This window comes from Cyprinus carpio, chromosome B23 (assembly GCF_018340385.1).
Source record: "Cyprinus carpio isolate SPL01 chromosome B23, ASM1834038v1, whole genome shotgun sequence".
NCBI lineage: Eukaryota > Metazoa > Chordata > Actinopteri > Cypriniformes > Cyprinidae > Cyprinus > Cyprinus carpio.
Genome location: NC_056619.1, coordinates 9,127,006 through 9,149,844, shown reverse-complemented (window position 1 = coordinate 9,149,844; position 22,839 = coordinate 9,127,006). Strand labels below are relative to the sequence as shown.

The window sequence follows — 22,839 nt, the reverse complement described above, 5'->3', positions numbered from 1 at the left end:
CAGCTATTATGTTCCAAAACACAGCTAAAACTAGGGGGTGGATATGACGTGTTACTGTATCAACATCCTTTGTTTGCCCTCTGATTTAAGGGTTAAGAGGTTGGGATTGAGACCTACAAAATTCATTGATATTCCAGTAATTAATGGAACAACAAGAGCCTGTTGATCAAAGAGTATATGTCTTATCTAAATCACACTGAGAAGGTTTGCTAAGATTGTAGTAGATTCAGTGGATATCTAATAAACAATTAATGAACGTGTTAAAGAGCTTGTGATTATACGCATCCATTTTAAAGTCCAGATGAAGCAGAAGTAGCGACGGACCTCTTCTTCTATATTGTAATGTGCGTATATGAGTTTAACGGATTATCAAAACAGAAAAAAAAATGTTTGGGAGGGGATTAGCATCAGGTGACTGGATGTTGAGATGTGGATGGAGTTGAGCATGAGCTTGCAGTGGTGGGACTAAATGAAGAAGTCCTGCACATGTCACCAGAGAGAAGGAAGGTCCAGTTATGACACTGTGAGTAAACATCATAAGGTCAAAAAAAATCATATGCATGGATGATTTGTTCACAATAATAACAATAGCATGCATTCAGAAAACAGAGGATGCATTTGCACTTCACACCAATTTAAACACAATATGCATTGGTTACTATACAAGAACAAACTGCTTGTAGAAAATCTAAACGATCACATCAAAGTCTCCAAGATGCTTTGAGACTGTAATGAGTTTCAGAAGTATTTTATTAGCTTCATAAGCTTCTAGATTGTTAACAAATGTCAGAATGAATGTGTAAACCTGTGCAAATCATCCTTATGGGTAAGAATAAGCCAATTTTTACAACACAATGCTACAGTATACTGGAAGTACTTTCCAAATTTTTAGTAGAGATCTTAGTAAACCGTAAATATTCTGTAAGAAATCTCACAAATAGATAAGCTGCTTCATACTCCAACAACTGCCGGTTTCTCTCTCCACCCTTTCGTTGCCATGAAGTTGAATAATAGACAGTACTGTGAATCTCTATATAATTTTACAAGAAATATGCAAAGTTTTAAAGTCTAAAAACAGAGCAAGATAAAGAACAATATTCTAAATAGTCTCTTATCATCTTGTGAACCACAAAACATGTCTACATGGTACACCGTATGGATTTCAAAGTTGGCCTTGTATTTATAATACTGTAAACTCACATCATCACAGTTTGTGTTTCCACCATGTACACACATAAGAGTTTGTCATTTGAAATAATAAGGGAACAAATCTCCCTGTACACGGTGGTCTAGCGTGATCTTATTGAGAACTTGCTTTCTACAAACAGCCGCAGCAACGGATCGTTGACTCAGAGCTGTCTGAGAGATGGAGGAATGAGCTCAGATACTGTACATTTAGCATAAATGATTCTACGTTCTAAACACAAAGTCAAAACAGCCGTCTGCACGATTTAATGACAATCAACAATAATAATGCAAACTTGGGAGCGCTGATTTCCGTGGTGCACGAACATGGATTATATCTGGAAGGAGTAGGGCACAGAATATACAGAGGTTCCCGGAGTGACAGTGACTCACGTGAACATCAACACATCAATCTACAAGGTGCTCCACGAGGGTTTTCGACAGGTACACTTCTGCCGATGTGTCAAGATGGACATTGTCTGAATGGGTTGAAAAGATCCCTCTTCCATGTACAGTTACGAGTGTGGAGCTCTGGGCCTCGCCAAGTGAGACTGCGGTGTGTGGATCTCTTCCCTTTCACATGGCCTCATTGTGGCCGGAAGAATGGTCTCTTCTGGGGGTGGAGGCGCGGGACGACCCCTTGTCTGTGCTCTCTGAGCTGGAGCTCAGGTGCTGCTGCTCAGAGCCAGCGCTGGAGGTGACAGTAGAGGAGGAGATGGAGGAGGAGCGAGTCTTCTCCTTAAAGTCTGTGATGATGACAGTCACATTGCCCACTGTTATAGCGAGCTGCTGAGCCGAGCTCCTGTCCACGTTCTTCAGTTTAGGTCTGAAGTGTAACAGAGGAATAGAGAAAGAAAGAATTACACATCAACTTTATTACTGCAGCGTTTATTGCGTAAAGACTATTAAATGGATAGTTCACCCTAGAATGGAAACTGTCATCAGTTATATATAATATAATATATGATATAATAAAAACTACATTATATCAGTGATATCAAAATAACACAAATGGTTCCAAAACATTCTCATGAAGATATTTGTGAAATGAAACCTGAGAGATTTCTGTCCCTCCATTGAAAGTTCATACAACCAAAACTTGCACACATCATAAAGTACAAAAAGACATTGTAAAAGTAATCCATATGAATCGAAGAGACACAATTGCTTTATATATTTAAATTTTACATTTTTATTCACATAAACACACCGATTAACACACATACATAGAGCACACTGAATATGGTCAATTGAAGCTCAAATGTGCTTGACTGATGTACGAGAACCAATCAGGTTTGTTCTTGCATGTACAGTTGAGTTTCTGTAAATGATTGATTTGTTTTATGTATGTGCACATGATTTTTTTTTTTTTTTGTCTTTCTAATGTCTTTTGATCCATCACATTAAAATGAACATTCAATGGAAGAACAGAAAACTCTCAGAATTCTTCAAAAATATCCTCATTTGTGTTTTAAAGATGCGGGTTTGAGAAGTAAGTTATAACAAAATTTTCAGTAGTGGGCTCTCTCGTGTACAGTGAAACAGCTTTTTCTAGGACCCTAATATGACTTTATGACTCTTTACCTTATGTAAGTGTATACTTTCATATGCTTTTGTCAGAAGTACGTTTCACTTCATTTGGAATAAACTACCGAGTGTATCTTTAAATGCTTAATTCAGCCCAATGTTCTGAATATGATCATCCAGTTTTAGCTGTATATATTGCAGCAAGTTAAAGAGCCCATGGATTATGCAACTAAAAAGACTATTAGCCGCTCACTGGATTTCCTCTTAATAACTCAAAGCAGTAACCGTATAAATTGAATATGAAGTCTTAAGTAGGAATCAAGAATACTCTAATGCAGGTAAATGCCTGCCTTAAAATCACGATGTAACATAAGCGGCAACAGATATTTTTACGTATTGTGATGAACATCCAAATATAATGGATTATCAAAAAAAAAAAAAAAAATGTAGGGCAGGGACTAGGTTCTATACACTAACTGTTGACTGAATGGAGAAATATCTGAATGCAAGCTTGCAGAAATCCAGCAAACGCCACCAGAGAGATGTCTCCCATTTTACAGAAAAAAATTCATCAATTACAACAAGCTCATTAAGATGCATTTAGAAAATAGATAAAGTGAATTTTTATTTCATGCCAACTTTAAGAACTGTTAAAGAGCAGATCAGTTCAGATCAGTTCTGAACTTACCGTGAAATTATAGATTTGTTATTCTTCGTGACAGACTTGCCAGCCTTCATGCTGTTACTTTCCCCAGCTGGACCTTTCTGAATCAGTTTGGGCCTGTAAATGTTGATTCAATATGCCATTAGTAACAATTACCATACAACTTTCCCCACACTCTATGGACTTAATCATTCATGTGTAAATGTATTTTTATAGCAATTCTCCACTGGTGTTTTATTTAACATTTACATTTATTCATTTAGCAGAAGCTTTTATCCAAAAGCGATTTAGAAATGAGCAACATGCATTTCTCATTGAAGATTAGCAAATGAAATATCACCAGTTGAGTTATTAATTTAATAAATTATCCAATAAATGAATACTTTTGTGTGTGATACTTGAACTGCTCCTGTTTTAATCAGCTCTCAATAGAAATAATCGAATAATATCTTTATAGAGTGAAACAGTAGCCATCTACTTCTCAGTGGCCTTGGTTCCAGAACTACTTTTCCCATTCATTTTTCTCAAAGGGATATTAAAAATGTTTTTCTTTAAGAATTCTAAGCCATGAACCAAACCAACCAGCTGCAAAGTGAGTCAAAACCTTACAAACTAGATATAAAAAATCTTACAAAAAGACAAAGGTACAAGACTGTGTACTTAATGGCTTTAATGAGGGAAAGAACTACAATCCCATGGAGCATTGCAAAAAAAAAAAAAAAATCTAATTAAAAATGGAGAAACTATTAACTTTTTAGATGTTGCTTATAAAAGCACATAACATCTATTAACAAACTTGCAGCTCACAGATGGTCTGTCTTTATGGATTTATAAATTATTGTTAAAACACAGTTCCCCTGTGGAGAAAATTGATGGGATTTTTAATTCTAGAACCCAACTGTTATAAAGTAAAAATACATGCATTAACAGAATAAAAAGAATTTGACATAATGAATTAATTGCATGTGCTTGTTAACTTTGACAGCCCTAATAACAATATCTGATTAGATCGATCTAAAAGTAAAAAGACCACTTGCAGAGCATGGCTGGATAAAAACACTCACTTGATCTTCTTAGCAGTGGGTTTTTTACTGGGCGTGAGGCTTTTAGGTCTCTCTTTGTGTTTCTCCATCATGGCTCTCTCTATTTTCCCTTTTTTGAGTTCCTCTCTCTCTGCACCCATCCTCTCTGCCGGCTGCATCCCAGAGCCTGCCGTGTGTGGATGATCTTTATCCATGTGCTCTCTGTGAGGCTGAAGTTTGTCCAGCATTGCTCTGTCCGTGTGCTCTCTGTCTGTTCTGCTGTGCTGCTGCTGCAGCAGGTCTGGGGTCAGTCCCGCTCTCTCAGGCCTCCTGTCTGTATGGAGCAGCTGCGGTTTGTCTAGACCACACTCCTGTCTCTGAGACTGTCCTCCATCCAGACCTAATCTCTCGGGATGGTCGGAGTCAGGGTGGAGACTGCTGAGTCTATCCGAGTCGGAGTTGTCCATGTCGAAGTGGTCGTCGTCAGGCAGGTCTCTGTCTGTCCTTTCCCTTCTGTCTTTCTTGGCTGGAGGTGGTCCGGCGTACTGTTGAGCGACCTGCTGTGCCACGAGTTGAGAGTTTATCCTAGGTTTTCTAGAAAAGAAAACGTTACCAGAAATCAAGTGCTTTGTCAATACTGATGTCAATTTATATAGTCTTAACCACCAATGACCCTGAGAGGGATGAGAAAAAGTGATGAAATTCTAATTCCAATATGAAGTGCTCTGTTTGCTGTTAGGACGACAAAAGGTTTAAAAGTTACATTTTTAGGCTTGGCTGCCTCGGGGGTCTAACAGAGCTCATCAATGTCAAAATGATTAAGATGGCCAATCAAATCAAAGTAGGTGCGAAGCATTATAAGAGCAGACTAAGATGGATGTAGCAAAACATTTCATATCTCACAATCATTTTACTATAAAAATGTTGAATGGCCGATAGAAATATCCAGGGATGCAAACTACCAAACTCACATATGGCTGTTCTGAAGTGAAAATATGGCATAATTTACATGATTCATGTAATTCCGAACTGAATATGATGAGACAAGAAACATTTTGACACGTTTTTGACATGTTAGGCGTACAAATAAAAGTGCATCTGTTTAAAATATTATTTGCAAATATTTCAAAATGATTACTTACCAGCTAGAATTAGACTTAGAATTTTCTTCACAGTTCTATTTCTACTAAATAAATAAATAAGGTTACGGCCTTGGAGGGCAGGACAACAGATGACCAAAAATTGCTGTTTTAAAATATGATGCCAAACAACCCTCACACAACACCATTTGAAATAGTAAACCTTTTGAAATAGAAAAGAAATCTTAAACACAAAACCTTGTGTGTCCCACTTTGCCAGCTTTTGCCCTAATATATATGCGTTTTGGACACATGTACTGATTCTTTATTAAAACTAATTTCCATATTAATATTGATAGTAAAGTTTATATTACATATTATCAAAACTATGAAATTATACAATGTTTTGGAATTATAGAATGATTTCTGAAAAACCATGTGACACTGAAGACTGGAGTAATGATGCTAAAAATATAATGATGCATTGCATCAGGAATAAATGACATTTTATGTAATATATGCAATATATTACCATAGAAAACAGCTATTTTAAAATGTAATAGTATTTCAAAACATGACTGTTTTTACTGTATGTCAATCAAATGAATGCAAACGATCACATAAATAAATCTGGTAGGCACAAAAGAGCACTTTCCAAAACATGAAAAAAATTACCTGTCTCAAACTTTTAACTTTGCTGTAGTGTATTACATGGGGTATTATTATAATATTTTAAAATGTGTATTGGCCCTTTTTAAAGGTTGTCATTATATATGAACTAATGCGAGGGAAACAAAAACCACTTCTGGAGGTTTGGAAAAATGCTGCGCTTATTGACCAAAATGGCAATTACTCGGATGATGCATTTGGTCTATCAATTCAATTCAAACACATGAAGTTCATATCTCAATACTTTTTTCATACTGGCACAGCAGAAAGCATTGAGAGATGCTTTAAGGTTATAAGCGAAGGGAGTATTCTGGGTTTACAACATTACCTCTCTGAGTCAGTTTCAGTTGGAGAATCACAGTAAGTACATGTGGAGCTGAGTTAACAACACCCTGCTGACAGTTCAGGTCTCTGATTGGTGGCTCTCTATGATGTTCTTATTACATTTCCTGTTCCAGATTTAACTTCATACTGACAGCACTTAATCACCATCCCCTAATCATATTAAAGAACAAAACTGTGCTAAATAAATACAAATGAACATATTCACTTTGCTACAACATCATAAACAAACACAAATCCTTTCTTACAGCACCTAGACTGGAAACATCACATTGTTTTGCACCAATTAACTGTGATTATGGAGTATTACCACAGTTTTGACAAGTGGAAAAACTACTTGACATTTTTTGCATTATTGTAAGTGTGTGGTCCACTTCACAGCATGAGGATGGCTTAAAAGCGAGACAGAGAAAGGGTTTGTTTGTGTGTCGTCTGTGTGGTGCCCTGCTGATCCCCTCAGCTGTTGCTACTCTGGTGTGTAAGAGTGGACAGACACAGTTGAAGCTCACTCAAGTCAGCAGAAGCACATCTCAGAACGGCATTATAACCCGGCCTCATCAAACAACCTCTCTATGAGAGAGCAGGGACTGATCCTGTTGCTTTAACAAAGCCAGAAAATCAACATTCAAGCATGCAATTTACGCCGAGAGAGATGTCTGCGTACTTCACGCTGTACACAATACATGAAAAGACTGTCACTTTGGCAAAGATATGAACACCTGTGATAAAGCCAGTGAGCACTCGACTGGCCACATTCATCCCACTAGAGTATTTGGCTGAATACAGGTAATGGAGCAAAACATAAAAGGATATGGCGTTGCTTTCATGATGTGTCAATTTTAAGAACACATTTTGAAAAAAAAAAAATGAAAGATGAAACACTTTACATATACATTGGACTCCAAACGTCTGAGACCACCAGTGAATCCTTTTTTATTTTCACAATTTAACATAAAAATATCAAGTATAAAAATGTGAAGTTTAATTAAAAAAATAAATAGCCATTTCAAAATTCCTCAAAAAGCATCTGATGTTTGGTGGAAACATCTGATATTTTGTACAGAGTTCTATGCCACAAATTTGCTTATTTGATTAGTGACCTAGAATTATCCCTGCTGTATCCCATAATCCACTTTTGGGAAATCTTAAACAGCTAAAATAATTATACACTACCATCTGTGCTGTGCTTTTGCAAAACAGCTATGAACATACTGAATATCTACTACAAAAAAAATGCATGCTTTTTCCACATTGGCCTATATATCTTTAATTTGACAGACAGACCCCTCTTCTAATCCACTCATCATTTCAGAGACTATGGCTGCATGCCATAGGCGCCAATAATACCATAAATCCTAGCACATAACATCAGCAATAAGATAACATCAGCGCATTAGTGACCACAGCAATACATCAAGCCATGTGTTTCATATTTTGCACAGTACTGAACAAACAGCACAGCGTGCATAACAAAACAACAATGCTGCACTAGCAAATCTGAGATAGTTAAAGCCTTCATCTTCCCATTTCCCATTTCCTATAGGATCACATAATGGGGCCCTGCGCACAGACCAGGACACCAGATCCTGCCGCCTGTCCAAGAGTGTCATTGAAATTCTACAGGAATCACATGACGTCAGAGTGGATAAAGACACAATCCACAAGACAAAATATCAATGTTGACATCTTTACTGCATGCATGTGCATTGTGTTTATGATGGATATGAATGCATAGCTCCCTCTTATATGCTGCAGTGTCACTTTACCTTGTAGATGTACCTTTCCGCACATCACATATACTGCATTTGAATGCCTCTGCACTGTTTTTGAAAGTGCAGACGCTACAGTCCCAAAATCCGTTGTCTGCAGAGGGCTTGGCTTGTCTTTTTGGCCTACAAGATTTAAAGGGAGAATTGGTTAGGGTATTTAAATAGCATGCTGCACCCTAATTAGTGCAAATGTCATTGTGTGCACTAATTCTACGTGCTGTATTCAGACGCCTGTCCTCCACAACCACACTATTACACTCGCTGTCTGGGTGCGGTAAAGTTGGTTTTATATTGGACATCCGTTAGACATTAGCAGAGCAAATTAAGGGACTGTCTCAAAAGTGCATGAAAATGATAAAGATATGCATTCCAAGATTCGAAAATATGCAAAGCATCATGCAAATAAAATGTAAAGATGTGAATTAAGTGGAAAAACATTAATACGTGATTTTAAAATGTGAATGGAATATTCACTATGAATTGTTACATTTTTATTACACTGTTTTCCAACATTTTCTTTTAACTGTTAGAAACAGGAGATGATATGGCATCTGTAATTTATACAGTAACATTTCTAACACATCATACATGACTTGGATATTTTAAATATGATTTTGTGTTTTTTTGGTAAATCTTTCAATTATTCAAATCTATATAACTTCCTGGTCATGTGACCTGATGATGTCACACCAGTTGTAATATATTCGCACAATCCTAACACACATCATACCTTTAAAATAAATTGGATGAAGACTTGTATCAATAAGCTGTCATCTATATGGTATCTGATCTCTAATGGTTTTTTTTTTTTCACATTTAAGTTTCTTATTAATGTGAAATTAAATCATTCTGAAAATCCCTATCAAATTGTCCCTTTATCATATGCAGATGTTATTAGCTTGGTATCTAATTTTTAAACACAATTTTACACCTCACTCATATCTAATCTGGAATAATAAGAATCTACTGTATAAACACACACACACACACACACACACACACACACACACACACACACACACACACACATAATAATAAACAATAAGAAAATTAGAGTTTTATTTCAGGAGGAGTCTATTTGTGTGCCTTATGTAATCTCCAATTGGAATGGTTTTGTAAGTGATATTCCCTGGAAGAAAAGTCATTACCTCGCAAATACCTGATAACCAACAAAATTAGAAAAGTTACATTTAACCCTTTCATGGATGCACTACAGTGGACAGATATTCGAAAGCCATTTTGAACCATTTAAGTGCCATGTCCCAACCACCAACTGCAGAACCCCCAAAGTGTTGTCTACAATTGCATTTAATTATTGTCTTTGTATCCTTTTTTTTCTGAGATATTGCAAAATTTATTAAGGCAGAGGGAACTGGAGATGCACCCAGAACATCAGGAATAAGTGTTAAATCTTTTTATTCTCAAAAAAAAACACACACACTCCTGCCCCATACACACACACTCTTACCTTTTGTTTGTTACACTTCACTTTTCTGTGCTGTCATGACATAAACTTGTCGTTATTTAAAAGTTCTTATGTGTATTCATACAATTTGCTTGTAGTAAATGTTTTTTTTTTTTTTTTAAAGACCACACATTAAATTCTATTGATTCACTTTTTATACCATTGATGAATGTTGTCCACTACAGTCAACAGATATGTAACTCCCTCAAATAAAATATATTGACAAAAAAAGTTATTGGCATAAATTTTTACTTTGGTTTTAAAAAATGGTTTTAAGTCAGTTATTTGTATCTTCTGCTGTCGTGTGTCAGTAGGAAATATTATTTTACATTTCCGAATAATTATTTTGCCATTAATTGTAATAATCCAGTGAGATTTTTGTCTGACAGCAGCCAGTGCTGCACACAGAGATCTGATCTCATCGTCATCCAGTCAGTCCGGAATAACATGAAGAAACAGAACAAACTGAGACAGACTCAATCCAGAAGAACTGTGGCAACGTCTGCAAGATTTCTATTGGAAAAATCCATTAAAAATACACAAAATCATATTTCCATACAAGTCATGTATCATGTGTGTCAGGATTGTGTGAAGATATTAGATAGAAAATATTATTATTGTGTAAAGAGTATGGTGCAAATCACAAAATATTACTATTCTTAATGTATATCGATCACTCCTCTCTTTATTCTCTGCTAATGTCTCCACTTCTATAAGGAAATACTATCACAACAAAATTAACAATTCACCTAACTCTCGCATGTTCTTTAAAACATTTTCCTCGCTCCTTTGTCCTCCTCCTCCCACTCCTTCATCAACTCTAACAGCTGACGGCTTTGCCACATTCTTTATTAATAAAATTACAAACCTCAAACACATCTTACCAGCAAACATACACTCGTTTTCATCCTTCTCTCCACTCTCTGAGGCAGAAGTCTCTAAACTCATCCTTTCTAATCATCCTACTACTTGTCTGCTTGATCCTATTCCATCTCATCTCCTTCAAGCCATTCTCCTGCCGTTGCACCTGCAGTCACTCACATCATTAACACATCCCTTCAGACTGGTGTTTTTCCCTCAACATTTAAACAGGCTCGTAAAACACCACTTCTTAAGAAAACCACTCTTAACCACACTCTATTAGAGAACTACAGTCCAGTTTCCCTTCAACCTTTCATTGCAAAAACACCTGAATGATTTGTGTTCAACCAAGTCTCTGGCTTTCTCACACAGAACAACCTCCTGGACAGCAACCAATCTGGCTTCAGAAGTGGACATTCAACTGAGACTGCCTTTCTCTCAGCTGTTGAAGCCCTAAAGCCACCTTTCCACTGTCTCTGACGAACGACAAGCGACAGACCAGAAGTCATTCATTTCCAATGGAAAGTAGTGCAGGAGCTGCTTGGAGTTCCGATCATATGCGTATGCATAAATTTTGGATCCGATTTGAGCTTTGGATGCGTTCAAATATTTGAACTTCTGCGGCTAGACCATATGCAACCGTCCGACTGGATGTGATGTATTCTAATCAAAACTATCAGCGCGAGGTCAGAATTACCAATATTTTGTTCACTTTAATTTCTGTGACATGGTGCTTTAGAATAATTATGGCAGAAATAATTATTTTATAATTATAAAATCATTATTTATGTTGATTAGCCCCATAAAACCCACTGTTTTCATTTTGGGGGGTAATTTGATTTGTGACAATGCATTCATACATTAATTATATTCATTCATATTCACAATGGTGAATATGCCGAGGTAACAGTTGCTGCACGACCAGTTTGAAAGTTCTGCGCGACTGCCACTAGAGGGAGAAATGCGGCAGCCATGTCCGAATGTCGTGTGCAGTGGAAAGGTGGCTTAAGACTGGCAAGAGCAGATTCCAAATCTTCAATACTTATCTTGCTGGATCTGTCAACTGCTTTTGATACGGTGAACCACTAAATTCTCCTGTCAGCCCTATTGGAAAATGGCATCTCAGGAAACGCACGGCAGTGGTTTGAGTCTTACCTCTCAGATAGGTCCTTCAAGGTATCTTGGAGAGGTGAGGTGTCACAACATCTAGCTACTGGGGTGCCTCAGGGCTCAGTTCTTGGACCACTTCTCTTCTCTGTCTACATGGCATCACTGGATTCTGTCATTCAGAAACATGACTTTTCATGACTGCTATGTAGATGACACTCAACTCTACCTCTCATTCCATCCTGATGATCCGATGGTAGCTGCTCGCATCACAGCTTGTCTAACAGACATTTCTTGCTGGATGAAGGACCTCAACTTCAACTCAACTTGGCTAAGACAGAACTGCTTGTGGTTCCATCAAACCCAACACTTCATCACAATTTCACCATCCAGTTAGGCACATCAACCATAACTCCTTCAAAAACAGGTAGAAACCTTGGCGTTATGATTGATGATAAGCTGAATTTTTTAGACCACATTGCTAAAACTGTCCGGTCCTGCAGATTTGCTTTATACAACATCAAGAAGATCAGGCCCTTTCTTTCAGAACATGCTTCACATCTCCTTGTTCAAGCTCTTGTTCTGTCCAGGCTGGCCTATTGCAATGTTCTCTTGGCAGGTCTTCCAGCCACTTCTATCAAACCTCTACAACTAATCCAAAATGCTGCTGTAAGATTAATCTTTAATGAGTCAAAAAGAATGCACATCACACCTCTGTTCATCAATTTGCACTGGCTACCAGTAGCTGGTTGCATAAAATTCAAGGCATTTATGTTTGCCAACAAAACCACCACTGGCTCTGCACCCCTTTACCGAAATGTATTACTTCAGAGTTATGTTCCCTCTAGAAGCTTGCGTTCTGAAAGTGAACAACACATTATTGTGCCATCTCAAAGAGGCACAAAATCACTTTCACAGACTTTTTCTTTAACTGTTCTCTCCTGATGGAATGACCTGCTTCTATTGTCCTCATTTCTAAGTCGCTTTGGATAAAAGCATCTGCTAAATAACTAAATGTAAATGTAAATATTACAACTGGTGTGACATCATCAGGTCACATGACCAGGAAGATTTAGAATTTTTTTTTAAAAAGTGTTACCAAAACTACACAAAATCATATTTCCAAAATCTAAGTCATGTATGATGTGTCAGGATTGTGTGAAGATATTACAACTGGTGTGACATCTTTGGGTCATATAAGCAGGAAGTTATATAGATTTTAACATTTCAAAAATGTATAATAGATGCACAAAATATATACATTTTTAAGTTGTGTACTATACTGCATGTATGTATAAATACATTGTAGGTTATTTGAGCTCTTTCAATAAAACTACCACATAGTTAAAAACATTTATTTCATGAAGACATGCAGTTTACTTACATATTTATAACAGATATAATAATCATTTAAAAGTAAAAAATAATCTTAATCTATACTTAATATATTTGCCAACATAAACTACACATGTGAAAGGATGGAATAATGCACATATTTAATCAAGTTTATTGTGGATTTTGCACTTTTGAGACGCTCCCTAACTTGACATGCGCAAGCGGAGATCATTGTGAGGACTTTTTCACTTTAAAACAATTACATCATCGAATGATATTATTATTAATTTTGCTATTATGCTTTTTAAGGTGATCTGAACGAGACACATTATGATCCATGACTATTATATGATTGCATATAAATTAATGCTTAAGTAAAGATCGAATGTCTAACGAATGTCCAACATAAAACCAACTTCACCGCACCCGCAATCTGACGATTTTGCATGCCTAAGGCTTTATGTGTTGAAAAACTGCGAAGAGAGGAGGCGTTTCCTAAATTCCCTTTGTCCGAAGCTGGATACCGGGAGTCAGGCAAGGCTCCGTATCCGCCATGGCTGCGCTTTTTATCGTTAAATACGACCAGGAAAAATAAGTAGACCTCAACCGCATTCCGCGGATATTCGCCAGTGTACACAAACGCGGAAGATGCTTTATGAAAAGACAGAGCGAATGAGTGTTTCTATACCTGGATGGGCTTTTCTTGTCGCCCATAATGGGAGAAACACCGTCTTCCAGAGGAGGGGGCTTCTGTAATGTACAGTGTGAGCTCCAGACAGAGCCGCTGCTGCTGTTGTCGCACACTTGCACTCGCTGACCGCTGCAGCGCGAGGCGTCGCTTCGTCACGTGACCTCGCCCTGAGCCAATCACAACTCGCGCACGTTTAAAAGTCTAGTGTTTTATACAGAAATGTGCTCGTTTGAAACTGACCACTGCAAATGGCATACCTTTACTGTAACCCATGAAGAAAAATAGCAACAGTTTTAAATAAATAAATAAATGCTTCATAGGAGAAATCCAAATAAGCTCAGACACTACACTGAAAATGAAATCTAATTAAATCATGGAAACAAACAGAAAACATCACACTCTCTCTCTCTCTCTCTCTCTCTCTCTCTCTCTCTCACACACACACACACACCCTTAGATAATTCAGATTTCATTTAACGTTACAGTTTAATGACACTTAATATATGTATAAGCTCTCTCTCTCTCTCTCTCTCTCTCTCTCTCTCTCTCTCTCTCTCTCTCTCTATATATATATATATATATATATATATATATATATATATATATATATATAAAACAGCTTTATTTTTTCGTGCATACACTGCCTCCCTCTGGTTATAGCTTTTAATTTACAGTGTCTTGCAAATATATTCAGACACATTTAAACTTGATGATAAGTGCTATTTCAATGCAAGCCCATATGCAAGACATAAAGCATCAGAACCAACCAGAACTGTTATATCATGCTTTTTCTGAATTTAAAAATCACATATATCAGTATACACACATGTTACAAGTTCAACTTGTAATTTTACCCTAATTTTTTAGTAGTAGTAGATAGAAGCACAACTGTTACAGACTGATATATAAACAAAACACGTTTGTTTCTCGCTCCTCTGTGCAGAATGAAGAGTTTTCATCAACACGGAGACCCCGCGCATGCGCCCCAGCAGCAGCAGGCAGGCAGGCAGTGACGTCACCGGCGCCATATTAAAGATTTGCTGCTGTTTTCTCCGTGTCGCTGTTGCCATCTTTCTGTTTCCAGCTGGACTCAGAGAGACCAGAGAGTAGCAAACATACCTCCACAATGGAAATCGACACACTTCTGGGAGCATTCAGAGGTACCGCAGGCGCCATCTGACCAATAACGCCTAACAGAAAAGCTTTGGTAGATTCGTTAGCTTGTAAGCTAAGCTGGGAACTAAAACTAGCAGCCGATGCTAGGCGCTGATCCAGCGGGGGAAACAATTAAATATCACGAGTAATCGATATCGATCGGGTTTCAGCAGTACACAGAAAATGTGTTTGAGTTGATTTTGTTGCTGTACCTGGTCGGAAGTTGATAAAGTGCTCTGCAACCCAGCAACAGACAGAAAGCCGGTAACGTTAGCTCTGAGCTACACTGGCTAAATCGCTTATTTAAACCTTACTCTCAGAAACTTCTTACTTGCATTAACTTAGCTGCATAGTAAGCAAAAGAAAAGTTTCTCGGGCGCTTATTTGTGTGGTATAACTTTGTAGAAAAGTGTGAGTGGATTATATAATAATTACAGAAGAGCCAAAGTTGCTGACTGAGTGATGCATTGAAACTGTCATAGATCATTGATGCTGACTTTGTTTATAAACTAAAATATTTTTACATACCCATAATCCAGTTTTCCTCCATGATCATATTGTAAATTCTCCAATTCAAGCACCAATGTCGGAAATGTCCGTTTCAAAGTGCTCCATTGGCATTCTTTATACAAAACTGCCAAAGCATGAATGCACATAACAATAAAGGAAGGTATCAGTAATGTTAAACTGAATATGCACTACAGTAAAAGTATTTCTGCAAGAAGCATTATTATTTCCTTTGTTGTACACTGTAGATTTCGAGAAGAGAGGAGAAAAGGAAACCTGCCCCATTTTGGATCAGTTTCTATCGCATGTTGCAAAGACAGGAGAGACCTTGTAAGTTCAGTTCTTGCACACAGATTCTGCAGACGCTGTTGTAGAGAATATTGCTTTTATAGACAAACTTTTTTCAAGGACACTAACTTAGTTTAAACCTCGGAGTAAAAAAGGTAATTGTGACTTTTCATCACATAATTCTGACTCCGTCTTACAATTCTGTGTTTGTATATTGCAGTTTTTGAGTTTATATCTCACGATTCAGGCTTTATAACATCTCACAATTCTGATTTTCTTTTCTTTGTATAACTGCAAGTGAAAGCATGGATCATAAAATGTATTTTTTGAACAAAATGTTTATTTCACGAATGTAGTATTTGATTTTGTGCATTAATATGAACATGAAATAAATGTGCAAAAACATCATCTGATCCAGACAGAGACATTTATCCAAAAAATAATCACACTTTAATAGAGAGAAACTGAAAAAGCCATGAGTATATTTTTATTTTTATTTTTTAAATGGGCTTCTATGGGGTTTCAAACAACAAATCAGAATTGGCAGTTCTAATTTTTTTAAAGAAATATTGCAGGGTTAATTCTAAACAATTAATCTGTGCATTATCTTTATTTTTTGCTTAATGTGCCTTTTTGTTTTCTTTTTTTTTTTTCATCAGACGTTAACTTCCCCTCACAAGGATGTCTCTTCTCTGATAACATGTCAATTAATATTAAGGCAGCACTTTACAATAAGGTTCCATTAGTTAGTGTAAGTTAATGTAGCCTATTAACTAACATGAACAATACATTTATTACAGTAGAAGTAGTTTATTCGTTCATGTTAACTAAAGTAGTCAACTAATGTTAACGTGTTACTGTCAGTAAAAAAAAAAAGTATGTTGTGTTTTTTAAATTCAGTATCATTAAAATTGTTAAATTAAAAAGTCTTACAAAATGACTTTGTATTATTTAATAAAATGATAAATAATCATTATAAAAGCAGTTTGGGTTTCAGCCCAGAACTTTCATGTCGATGCATCCCAACAATTGAAATGTAAATGTGAAGTTTCAGATTGTTCTATTTCATCATGTTTATCTTCATTTAAATCATCAGGATTCAGTGGTCTCAGTTTAAAGGTTACTTCCTGTTTAAACTGGAGAAAGTGATGGATGATTTTAAGGCCTCGTGTCCAGAGCAACGGGGACCTGCCAATCCAAACGTTGAGTACATTCCCTTTGAGGAGATGAAGCAGAGGATTCTTAAAATCGTCAATGGATACAACGGGTAAGAGACGACATGCATATTCCAAAGTTGTTCCATAGTCCTATTTTAAAAGCATTTCAATTAAATATATATATAGATATATATATATATATATATATATATATATATTATATAAATATATAATATATATTATTATTATATATATATTATATTTATATTTTAATATTATTTTTTATTTTAGGATTATATTTATTATTATATTTTTTTTTTATTAGTCTTTGTGAGCTTCTTACTGAGCCAAAAAGAAACTACGCAGGAACAGAAAAGTTCCTCAGGGGTGTGGAGAAGGTACGTTGCATTCAGGGAAACAAACAAACAAAACTTTAGGAAGTAATTTTATTTGTGCCTTGTTTTCTGAAGGTCTTAAAGCAGATTAACTCTCTCCGCTCAGCTAAAGGAAATATTTTTCTTTTTCAGAATGTGATGGTGGTCAGTTGTGTGTATCCTACCTCAGAGTGAGTTCAACTCTTTCCTGCTCTGTCTGACTGTTTTCTGAGTGGGCAGCTTTCAGTGAGGCTTGTAATGTGTTCAAAAACTGTTCTGCAGTTCTTTAATGCGTCTTTTATTTTTACAGGAAAAAAGTGTCAGGTTGTGTGAATAGAATGAATGGTGTCATGTTCCCTGGCAACACTTCAGCGTTTCCTGATAGGTGAGTTTATCACTTTAACCAGCATTGTGGAAACATTGATATCAGCTTCATGGGTCACTAAACCAATTCAGTTTGAAATGTTAGCGCTCACTGTAAAGAGAGGCTTGTTGGACTTCATTTTACTGTGTGATGGCTTGATGTGCCTTTGATTGTCTGTGACAGAAATGTGAATGGTCCAGGAACACACAGGCCACTGAACAGACCAAAACTCTCCCTGTCCAGCAGTGTAGCTACTAACGGCCTTCCTGACAGCACAGAAAACAAAGAACAAGCATCAGAGCAATCAGACAGAACAGTCAAGTAAGTTCAAAATGCCAGGATGTGATACTCTTGTTCAGTAGTTGTAGACCTATTGTAGATGGATGATGAAAGAAAGGGAGGACTGACCATTTTTCTGTGGTGAAATGACACCACAGCTGTGGGACAATCATTTTTTTTTATTGATAATTTTCACATAATGGCTATTAAAATGGTTTATTTCTCTATTTGTTTAAATTATAATTAATAATAATTGCATTTTCATTGGTTGGTCAAAGTGTGTGCCATAAAAAAATCTATACTTAAAAGGCATTTCAAAGTTACAAAAAATAAATGGAGTAATAAAGATTCCAAGACCGTTTTAATGTCCCCTTGATATAATAAAAACCTGAAGCCTGTTAGTTCTAAAATGAGAACAAAAAAAAAAACTTCTAACTTGGCATTAAAGCTACAAAACTCAAATTATGATTTCAAGGTCCATAGATGTGTGCATTTGAATTTTAAAAACATTTTATTTTATTTTTTTTAGTGAGCCTTCAGCGTCAGAAGCAGAAAGTTCTCACGGTGGTCCAGTGAAGTGTAAACATCGTGAAGATGATGATGATGATGCTACGAACACTGACACTCATGAAGCAAAGAGACTCAAGTTCGAAGATGAGGAAGATGACAGTGAGGAAGGAATGAAGAAAGAGCCGGATGAAAAGCAGTCGCCCTGCACATCGGTAGCAGAGAGCTCATCGGATGTACCGCAGTCCTCATCAGACGTCTCTGCAGAGGTGAAGGATAATAAACCTGACGAACTCGTCACTGAAGACCAAGGTACAGTGCACTTACTACCAGCAGAACTATGTTGAGAGGATTTTGGCATACACATAAAGAGATATTGCTTCTAACATCCTGTATGGACTGAGATTGTGAATATCAAATCAATTGTAATTGAAGCATCTGGACCTTGCCCATTCATTGAAGGTTATTTCTGTTGTCTGGGATTGTCAACTGCTTGTCCCAGGCTGTTTTCACATGTGGTCTCATCCCCCCCAAAGGTCTTTTTAATATTGTATTATGTGACTCATCTACAATGCATTGTTGTATCAACATCAGAACCACCACGAATACTAGAGGCAGCTGTTTACCACTGTAGCTAGGTAACTGTTCCGGGGAACATGCCAAAAATGGAAAGTGCTGTTTGGTTCACTTTTTTCACTCGTGTTTTTGTTCCTTTGCTGACAAAAATGAATCCTAACATGGACGGGAAGGCCAGTTCTGCAGACATGAGCAGCAATGAAAAATGCATTATACTATAATAGGCTTCCACATAATAAACCAGATTACTTTCATGCCATTTGCTAACCGTCCTGGAGTTCACCTAAACCCTGTCCCACAATCCCATTTTGAAGGTTTGTACGCAGCCTCATCCAGAAAATGTACTCGTCCCCCTCTGCCGGTCAGTCTGGTGTTTAAACTGGCAATTTAGCATGTCTAGATGAAGGCTATATCTAGGTAATTGCAGGCTTTTAAAGCTTTTTTATGTCTAGTCTTTGTTTACTTTAGAGGTTTTAAAACAGGGACGTCTCCACTATCTGATGGCTGATGAAGCCAACTGGATGAGCAGTGAATGTTTTTAATAAATAAAGAGATGCTTGTAATAAATGCTAAGGGTCAGAAGAACTACCAGCTAACAACTTGGTTGTTAATGTTTTAATTTTTTTAAATTATTTTTTATATATATATATGTATATGTATATGTATATGTATATACATATATATATATATATATGTATATGTATATATATGTATATGTGTAGTGATATATCTATATATATATGTATATATAATATATTGGATGTATATATATATGTATATATGTATCATATATATGTATATATGTATATATGTATGTATATATGTATATATGTATGTATATATGTATATATGTATGTATATATGTATATATGTATATATGTATGTATATATGTATATATGTATGTATATATGTATATATATATGTATATATGTATATATGTATATATATATGATATATATGGTGTATATATATATATATATGTGTATATATATAATATATATATATATATGTTATATATATATATATATATGTGTATAGGTATATATATATATGTGTATATATATATATATATGTATAATATTTGCTATATAATATATGTGTATATATATATATATATATAATAGATTCTGGATTATCATTCTATATATAATATATCTATATATGTGTGGTATATATAGATAAGATAATATATGTGTATGTGTGTGATATATATATATATATATGTGTGTGTATATATATATATATATATATATGTGTGTATATATATATATATATATATATGGGGTTATATATATATATATATATATATGTGTGTATATATATATATATATATATATTAGTGTAGGTATATATCTATTATAGATGTGTGCTATATATATATATGTGTAATATATATATTATATTATATAGAGTGTATGATATCATATATTGTATATATCTATATTGATATATAATGTGTGTCTAGATATATATAGTGGTGTGTATATGATATATATATATGTGTGTGTATATATATAGATATCTACGCGTGTGTGTGTATACACTATATCGCATATATTATATGTGTGTGTATATATAATATATATATATATATACTATGTGTGTATATTCCGTATATATATATATATATATTGTGTTATATAGTTATTATCCTATATATGTGTGTATATATATATATATATATCTATATGTGTGTATATATATATATATTATTATATATATATGGGTGTATATATATTATATATTTATATATATCTATATGTGTGTATATATATATATATATATATATATATATGTGTGTTATGTATATATATATATTATATCATATGTGTATTGTATATATCTATATAATAATATATATTATATAGTGTGTATATATATAATATATATATATATAATATAACTATGTGTGTATATAATATATATATATATTATATATGGTGTGTAATATATATATATAATATATATATCTATATATTACTCTTATCTATTATGTGGTATGTGTGTATATATATATCTATATATATTATGGATGTGGGTTATTGAAAATAATAATGGGTATGGATATGGATATATGGATGTGGGTTATTGAAAATAATAATAGACCATAGGATTTGGGTTCAATCAGAATAAAATAAGCCATTAGTATTATTTTTTCTTGTTTTATTTCAACCAGTTTGGTCATGTGAGTAACCGCGGTGCTAATATTTGTATATTTTTGCATATCAGCAGCTGTTTGCATACATTTACATTTTCTGCTCCTCTCCCTGCAGAACCCTCGAGTACACAGTCAGAGGTCATAGAAAACGGGGTTGACAAATCCACTTCAGAAGATTCACCTGACCCTTCTCACAATCAGGCGACCGGCAGCGAATCAGATCTACCAGAACATCGGTCGGAGAGGGAAGAGAGCGCCGAGGCTCAGGAAACGGACGAGAGAAATGACCCAGTCAGCAGTAGCAGCAGCAGCAATAACAGCAGTGACGAGGGAGTGTCCAGTGCAGAGACACCATCTGCATGCCCCAGCAGTTCCACAGAGCTGACGGCAGAGGGCAGTACCACTGCAGAAATCAGTTCAGACAGCTCAGAGACTGCAGATGACACCATGGAGCAAGACTGAAGTTTGGCCGCACATTATTGATTTTTACACTCTACTGTACAAAACCCCAAAAATCACTTATACTGCGAGTTTAGCAGATCCTTTATAGACCAGGAGAGGAGGGCATTCTGATGACCTCTTGTGACACATCTACTCCTTATGACCCTTCTTTGGGCATCTTCTCTTAATATGGGCTCTTCTCTGAAGAACAACGACAAAAAAAAAAAACTGGAAGCTCATCTTTCTGGTGGTTGAGCGGAGCGTTTGCCATTGAGTAACTCGAATGCCTTGTGTCCATGGCGGTTTTCTGTAATCCTGTTCTAATCATGGGCGTCCATCAACTCCACATCAACACATTCTAAAGCTGTCGGGTAAAACATCTTTCAGCTCTCTCCTGCTCTACTAAGAGTGAAATCGTGGCAAATCTTTGGTTTGTGTGAATGTGTGCATATGTTTGTAGGGGTGAGGGGTGTGTGTGCACTTCCTATAGTTTAGTCCAGTCAACGGATGATCTCAGGATTCCTGTTGACTGGCAGACCAGTGTCTAAACATTCCAGGAGAACACCCCTTTCCCCTCATATTGCCTCCTGCATCCATCTGCTGGCTTGTAGCACAAAGTGCTCAATAGCAGCATTAGACTGATTTCCTTTCTTTGCTATTTTTCTTTTATTTTTAGATCCTTTGATTTTAACTGCCTTCCCAGCATAGCACCGACATGTATTAATCCACTGATGCTGGTAAATAGATTCTAAAATGGACTAATGTGATTTTCCATGCACTAGATGCTCGAGTGCTCTTGGTTGCGATGTGTAACTGAATATAGTGAGCCTGTCTTTTCGACTGACATATTATGCTTTACCACTATTGAGCCATCCTTATTTGTTGTAAGATTTTCATTTTGTTTCATCAAACAATGGCAAACATTTGTAAAAAGGTTCAAATGAGCAACACTGTCAACACCAACATCTCTTAAACTGTACTTTTCATGCTTCCTACAGACATGTATACAGGCTGTTCTACCCATACCTATTTCCACAGCTCCTTTTTGATATGTAGAATTTTTAAATTAGATTTTGTAGATTATAAGTGTTCACTGCTTTTGTGAAAAGTGAAAATTGTATGATCTCCATCATGTGAACTGAATGCTTGGGCTTTGAACCGTATTCCTGAAGAGCAATAAATGTTCACATTAAAAGCAGTGGTATGCTTAATCTGTGGCAACCAGAGACATTTCTAACATATCTGAATAAAACTCTTTGGAATATCAGGTCATAGACACAATTCATTTTCACCACAATGTTTAAGTGAAACATAAT

General features: G+C 35.8%; 2 protein-coding genes across 3 annotated transcripts; one reads left to right on the top strand and one right to left on the bottom strand.

Annotated features, from left to right (window-relative positions):
* Window positions 1-732: 732 nt before the first annotated feature.
* Window positions 733-13,904, bottom strand: LOC109048728 (RING1 and YY1 binding protein a). Of its 2 annotated transcripts, XM_019066388.2 has the most exons (5): window positions 13,714-13,901; window positions 8,255-8,380; window positions 4,441-4,992; window positions 3,401-3,493; window positions 733-2,011 (listed from the first exon to the last, which is right to left on the bottom strand). In XM_019066388.2, exons 1-5 carry the CDS (start codon window positions 13,737-13,739, stop codon window positions 1,762-1,764), a joined length of 1,047 nt encoding a protein of 348 aa, XP_018921933.1. In that variant the 5' UTR covers window positions 13,740-13,901; the 3' UTR covers window positions 733-1,761. The 2 variants fall into 2 exon arrangements, with proteins under 2 accessions (XP_018921933.1, XP_018921934.1); XM_019066389.2 differs by lacking the exon at window positions 8,255-8,380 and having other exon boundaries at window positions 13,714-13,904.
* An 868-nt stretch (window positions 13,905-14,772) lies between these two features.
* Window positions 14,773-22,790, top strand: LOC109048848 (serine/threonine-protein phosphatase 4 regulatory subunit 2-A-like). The gene is made up of 9 exons (XM_042750163.1): window positions 14,773-14,876; window positions 15,627-15,708; window positions 16,763-16,933; window positions 17,149-17,221; window positions 17,351-17,388; window positions 17,508-17,582; window positions 17,745-17,882; window positions 18,370-18,659; window positions 21,198-22,790. The coding sequence occupies exons 1-9, from the start codon at window positions 14,843-14,845 to the stop codon at window positions 21,542-21,544; spliced, it is 1,248 nt and encodes a 415-aa protein (XP_042606097.1). The 5' UTR covers window positions 14,773-14,842; the 3' UTR covers window positions 21,545-22,790.
* Window positions 22,791-22,839: the final 49 nt, after the last annotated feature.